We start from the raw sequence: 6,311 nt of genomic DNA on the forward strand, positions 1-6,311 counted from the left end.
TCGGACGGGACCTCCTACATCCTAGGCTACTTTTTTTTCTTGTAAAAAGATGTTCTTTTACACTGTTCTTTGGACTTGTTGACGTGTGCACCTTGTTATGCAGAGGCCGAGTATTTTGTCACAATGGTTGTATCATGAAAATGCCCTTTACTGAAAAAAGATGATCTCATCAACATTTTGAGCACTGAACAAATGCGAATCAATAGTCCTGCAAGTTAAAGGTTGTAAAACCTACCAAAATTGTTGATATTTGAAACAAAAGCGTGATTTCCTATCCAAGACATATACATGCATTACAACACCGTAGCTCCAAACAACAAGGGCTAGCCATCTTCCCATTTTTGCACTTGAACTAAATATACAACAACAGCACAACCTATCAACATAAACACAAAAATCACCACACAAGAAATTAAACAAGCAAGCACGGATCAATCATCCAGCTGGTCATTCGTGTTCGAGATCGACCACAGACCCTTGAACATGGCCGCCGACTGGAGGGAGAATTCCGACACGATGCGGAACAGCTCGGGCAGGTTTGTCCGTAGGAGGCTCAGGGATTTCTCCCTCACCACCTTGCATTGCTTCGTGTATGCCTCCTCCAGTTCTTTCAGCGAATTCTCCAGCTTCTCCATGGCTGCCTTCCGCTCCGCGAGCGGGTCGGCGCGTGTCCCGTCGGGATTGCCGGCCTCGGGAGGAATCCCTGCTCTCTTCTCCATGTACTTCTGAGCCCAATCCTCGAACTGTCTGCTCTTCCTCTCATGCTCCTTCCTTGTGTCCTGAATCCTTTGCCTCAGCTTTATTTCCTCGTCCTGGTGCACCAGGATTATGTGCACCACCTCCGAAAATGTGTGTATGGCCTTCCTAGCATCCTCGTCGGGGAGCTTCGCGAGGATATCGTGCCAAGCATGGAGAAGCCTCTTGATGGGAGGCGTCGTCTCGACTGGTTGCGACGAGTTGGACTTCAGGTTGGTATCAATGGGGATCACATTCAGCTTGATCCAGCTGTAGAGGTTTCCGACGTACTCCTTCTGAGACGCCATGAACTTGCTGTACTGCGCGTGCCACTCCTGAACGACCTGCCATAGCTGCACAGTCCTTTCGTTGTGCTGTTCGCTTGTTTCCCGTGCCGCAACCGAGATATCGAACGATTTGAGCTCGGAGATGATCTTGAACTGTGCTTTGTGGTTCTTGTACATTGTGTCCCACATGTGCCCCATCCTGTCAGTGAGAAAATTAACACTATTCAGTGCTCCATAGTCTAATGTTTTTTTTTTTGCGGGTCTAATGTTTCCTCTTACAGAGAAGTTTACACTCATAACAGGAGGTAGTAAAAAAATTCCAAAATATTACACACTTTAGATGAAACTTCACTTTCCCATGTAACATGGTTCTGACACAAATATATGAACGGTATTGTACAAATTAAGGATATATGGACTATTTAGATGCTTCTTTAGGAAATGAGGATCTTCAGGAAATGTATATGACTTGTCCTGATTAGGAAAGAATGAAATAAAGTTCCAACATGTCAAAAACTGAAACACTGAGCAACTGGCTTACCAGCAAACCATACAATAAACTAAACAATATACTCCCTCCGTAAACTAATATAAAAGCGTTTAGATCACTACTTTAGTGATCTAAATGCTCTTATATTAGTTTACAGAGGGAGCACATGTTAATAATTTTAGTGGGAGTTCTTGGGTGCAGAACACTACTTAATTACCAGATGCCGTAACTCAAACGAAAATACAGGAACAAAATAGAAGGTTCCATGAAGAGGTATCAGTAACATGCTTAAATGTACAAACTTGAATAGAATAAATGACATCAAAATTGCGAAGTAAAAGCAAGGTTTACCCCTTCACAAGCTCAAGAAGTTTTGGGTATAGTTGTTGATCTCTCAGCCGGTTAATCTCTGCAATCGTGGACTCCATTGTTTGCAAATCGACAACATATCTTGTATGCAAGTGACTAGCAGCAGATTTAGTCCTCTCAAATGATGAAGAACTGACCCCACGCTGCTTCTTCTTGTTCAGAGAAGCTAGCTTTTGTTGATATTCCATTTTGATAACCTCAAACTCCTGCGTCAATGACAAACTCATCAGATGTATGACGAAAACAGCTTACACAATGAAATGAATGGCACCGTGAAAAATTCAAATGGTTTTAGCATCCTAGGACACATAACATGGGTAGGAGGATGGGGTTATCATGACTACAGTGGTTTTATACATGAATAACACAAATATATGCATATATCAAAAGATAGTGTTTTTGATTTTTTTTCTTTCAAAGAGCTACCTAGGGCCCGAGTTCCGAAATTACTTTTCGATTTTTACCTTCACTTCATGGGATAGTTTTTTCTCCCATGCAAGCAGCTTCTCGAGAACGGTGGCGTGTGTTTCGCCTTCGGCGTCGTCTAACTCATTCTTCACCTGTTCCGGTTGTGGTATCCCTTTAAATGAGCGGTTCCATGTGATAACTTGCATCACTCTAGCAGAATGATCGACAAATCCTAATAAGATGGATGGCATAGAAGTAACCAAGGTTAGTCATTCCCTTCTCAATATTGTGTAATCTGTACTTGTAGAACACAACTCAAGCGGTCCTGACAACAAGCATGATGGAGACTGCTCAACTGAAGTTAAAAGGCAATCATGGAGTATAGACAGACAGACAATCAAGTAATGAACTACCTAATTGTAGACCCTAAAAAATATCATTCCCCTGAATCTATGCATGTGTAACCTATATGGATTACCTGTTCTGTCGTTTAGCCGCTAAAAATTAGTGGGGCTCCACTGTAACCATAATTAACATTGCCTCGTTTCATTCCAATAATCAACGATGCAACAATCTTGTTGTTATTACACTAAAAAAACAATCTTGTTGTTCTTGAGATTGCTGATTAGTAAGGTCTATTGAAAGTCTTAGTCTATCGTGTCGACCAGTTAAACTTGTTCCGTAAGCAGCATAGAAGTAAACGTCTTGGACTTCTCTGCAGACTTGCTCAGGCAGAGAAGTTTATGTTTCCAAAATTGAATGTCTCGTGTACTCGTAAGCTATCCGCCAATGAGAGCGACAGAAGATAAACTGATCGATATTGTCTATTAGCTCGAATTGTGGAGTGAATTCTTGGTCTGACCAAATGGATGAGGGGTGGGTGGGTACCTCGCGTTTCGGCGAAGTTGGAGTGGTAGTGCATCCGCGCCGCCTCCAGCATCTTGGACACCTCGTGTGCGCTGTCCGATGCCTTGAGGAAATGATCGTCGAGGTCGCGAAGGATGTCGCCGAGCCTCGCCGCCTCCGGCGCTGCCATCACCACCGTCCTGCCTTTCTTGCCCTCCGGCCTCCTCGCGGCCTTCTGTGTCACCGCCCTCCGCGCCACGGCTTCGACCATCGGCTTCTTGCCCTTGGCCACGTCCTCGGCGGCCGCGGGCGGCGCTGGCGGTGGACGCAGAGGCTGTTCCTCTGGCTCGGGGGGAGGCGGCGGCGGCGCGGGGGCCTCCGCCCGCTCGGCTGCCCACGAGGCGGCGGTGGCTGCGCTGGGTGCCAGAGTGGGTGGCGGGACGGTTAAGCCGTCCGGGGACCCGAAAATGATCTCGCTCCAGGAATCCCCCTTGCGCCTCGTGTCCGGCGGCAGGGAGGGCGGGGGACGCGTGGGCGCGGGCAGCTGCGTCGGAGGCGGTGGCGGCGGTGGCGGGGGCTGGAGCTGGCCATCGTCCTCCGGCCCCGGAGGCCGCGCGTCCTCACCTTCATCCTCCTCCTCCTCCTCCATGATGGGCGCCTCGCCGGAGGGCTTCTTCTTGATCGCCGGCGGGAGCGGCAGGTCGGGCGCGCTCATGGACCTGACGAGCGACGGGGCGTCCTCGGGGGGGCCCGGCGGGGGCGGGGGCGGCGGGAGCGCGAGCGCGGCCGCCTCGGCGCCGGAGCCCCCGGCGGAGGACAGGACCGCGGCGGCCGAGGCGGAGTGGCGCAGCGCGCCCTCGTGCGCCTCGCCGCTGGCGTAGTCGGAGAGCGCGGCGCCGACGTTCCGGAGCGCGGCCGCGTGGCCCGCGTGCGCCCCCGAGAGCGCGTGCCGCGCCTCCACGGCCGCCCGCAGCAGGTTCTTCCGCTCCCGGCACCGCTCCACGGCGCCGTCCGCGTCCTCCTTGGACTGCCCGCACCCCATGGCTGCGGCTTCCGCTCACACCCACAGGCTCACACTCCCACGTCCCACGGACGACGACGACGACGACGGCGCCGCCTGCTCTGGTTTCCTTGGCGCGGGGGGTTTGCGTTGCGTTGTGCGCTTGTGCGTGACGAGGATTCTGGTTCTTTTGGGGGTGGACGGGCGGATGCTTTTGTGCTTTGGAATAAAGCTGGGGGGGCTCCAAAGGAGGCAGGCCTACGGTCGCCGTCGTCGCCCAGTGGATCGCATCACAGGTGGAGGGCCACGGCGGTGGGCGACACGTTCGAACGTCCTGCTTTTTAGCTTAGATCTTCTCTCCAGTACGGAGCAGCGCCACCGTGTGCCGCTCAATGGGCAGGTAAATGCAGGAACTGTTCTTCTCTGACCCATGACTTCATGAGCCAGTCACCGGTGACGAGTGACCCTAGCTGACTGGATAAATATCAAGGAGTCACTGCCATTAAAGAACGGTGTTGGACGAAGTGTCACAGATCCACTGATTATGCCACTAGGGCAAAAAAAGGTTTTCTGCAGCGTAAGTGTGACTAGGAGTACTATACTTCCTCCGTTCCTTTATGTAAGGTGTATTATTTTCGACACGGTGACTAAGGCATGGAATTATAGACATGTTAGGACGAAATTACCCTTGACAAATTTATTTGTTAGTGGCATCAGTTAGTCGAGAAAAGTATGAGATACATGCAATCGACAGAGAGATACTTTCCTTCTTTAGCTACAAGGAGAGATACAGACAATCAGGAGAAAGATATTTTTCCTTTTTCTGGAGGGCTAACAAGGGAATTATGAGGAATTAGAAGAAATGCACCTTACATTCTGGAATTTTATCAAAAAATAAATACACCTTATATAAAGAAACGGAGGAAGTACAGTACTACATGACTTTAAGTGTGACTAGGAATGGGTAACTTTTTTTAAGTCAGTCCCTAAGGATCTTGATTTATTAAAGAGGAAGATGGTAGAAAACTTAGCTAAATCGTCACAATGGCCCACATAAGGCAACACTGGCCGTCCTGGTCACCCACACGAAGATATAAAATTGGCGCAAAGAAGAAATAGAAAGTTGGGGGTCATCACCAAGCTTCATAGTCATTACTCCTCCACAAGCCAGCGAATCCGTCTTCATCACCGACTTTCACCAATGAAGTCCTCAAATGCCACAACCCTTGTCGGCCCATGCCAAATAACCGGCCATCGGTGCAGCTGTGCAGGCGCCCAAACAACTCCAACATAGAAGACAACCAAACACAAGAGAAATGTGAAGAACTAACGCCAACCAACGCTTCCTCAAAGACCACCAATCACATGTCATCTTCACAACCTACGCAGCTATGACTCCACGACAACATGGCGATACAAAGAAGAAACCTTTCGAGCATGTTGGAAAAAGCCAACAACCGAAGCCCTGCCGTAACCCTGCACCGCTTGCCATCCTCATCCTTGCCATAACAGAACGCCACACCACCACACCGTCGGTCGGGCACCTACCGCCCACAATATGCGAGTGTGCGTTGATGTGGATAAGTATATGTGCGTGTGTGTGAGCATCTGTAATTGTATCATGTTCAAAAAGGATAAAATATGGCACAAGTTACTTAAAAGAAGAAAAACAAGTGAAACCCCCTTAAATGAGGTAGTCTTTATAGAAAAATGACAAGATGAGGCTAAAAATGAAGTTAACTCTTTGGTTTTCGTCTAAAGATCCAACTATTGTTGACAGATATGTAGCCAAACTGTGTAGCTTGCCACGCGGAAAGAGGAGGCAAACGGCGGATGGAAGATGAAATTAACATAAGACTCAAATGTCTGTCAAATGGAAATAAATAATCTCATCTGGGGGGTCCCACTGTTACTACATGGCTAGTCAACAAATGTCCAAGTAAGTCAACACAGTCCAAGGTGGTCAACATAAGTCCAAACAATTATTTAATCCTGACTTGAAGAAATCCAACATATCCAACTTACCCCTTCGTCCATCGTCCCAAGCGAACATGTGACTAGTGGTCCTAACTCCTGTTGGTGGCGCCGCCGATCCGCCTCATCTCCTGTGGCCATAGGGCCATCGAGGGCGTAGTGGATACTTACCCTTGCCAGCTGGAGGGCTTCCTTTTTAGAT

The 6,311-nt window shown here is 48.9% G+C and overlaps 1 protein-coding gene across 1 annotated transcript; it reads right to left on the bottom strand.

Annotated features, from left to right (window-relative positions):
• Positions 1–215: 215 nt before the first annotated feature.
• Positions 216–4,338, bottom strand: LOC123187851 (nitrate regulatory gene2 protein). Its single transcript, XM_044599814.1, has 4 exons — positions 3,178–4,338; positions 2,346–2,521; positions 1,864–2,087; positions 216–1,221 (listed from the first exon to the last, which is right to left on the bottom strand). Exons 1-4 carry the CDS (start codon positions 4,175–4,177, stop codon positions 432–434), a joined length of 2,190 nt encoding a protein of 729 aa, XP_044455749.1. The 5' UTR covers positions 4,178–4,338; the 3' UTR covers positions 216–431.
• Between the last annotated feature and the right edge of the window lie 1,973 nt (positions 4,339–6,311).

This window comes from Triticum aestivum, chromosome 2A, assembly GCF_018294505.1.
Source record: "Triticum aestivum cultivar Chinese Spring chromosome 2A, IWGSC CS RefSeq v2.1, whole genome shotgun sequence".
In the NCBI taxonomy this organism is placed as follows: Eukaryota; Viridiplantae; Streptophyta; class Magnoliopsida; order Poales; family Poaceae; genus Triticum; species Triticum aestivum.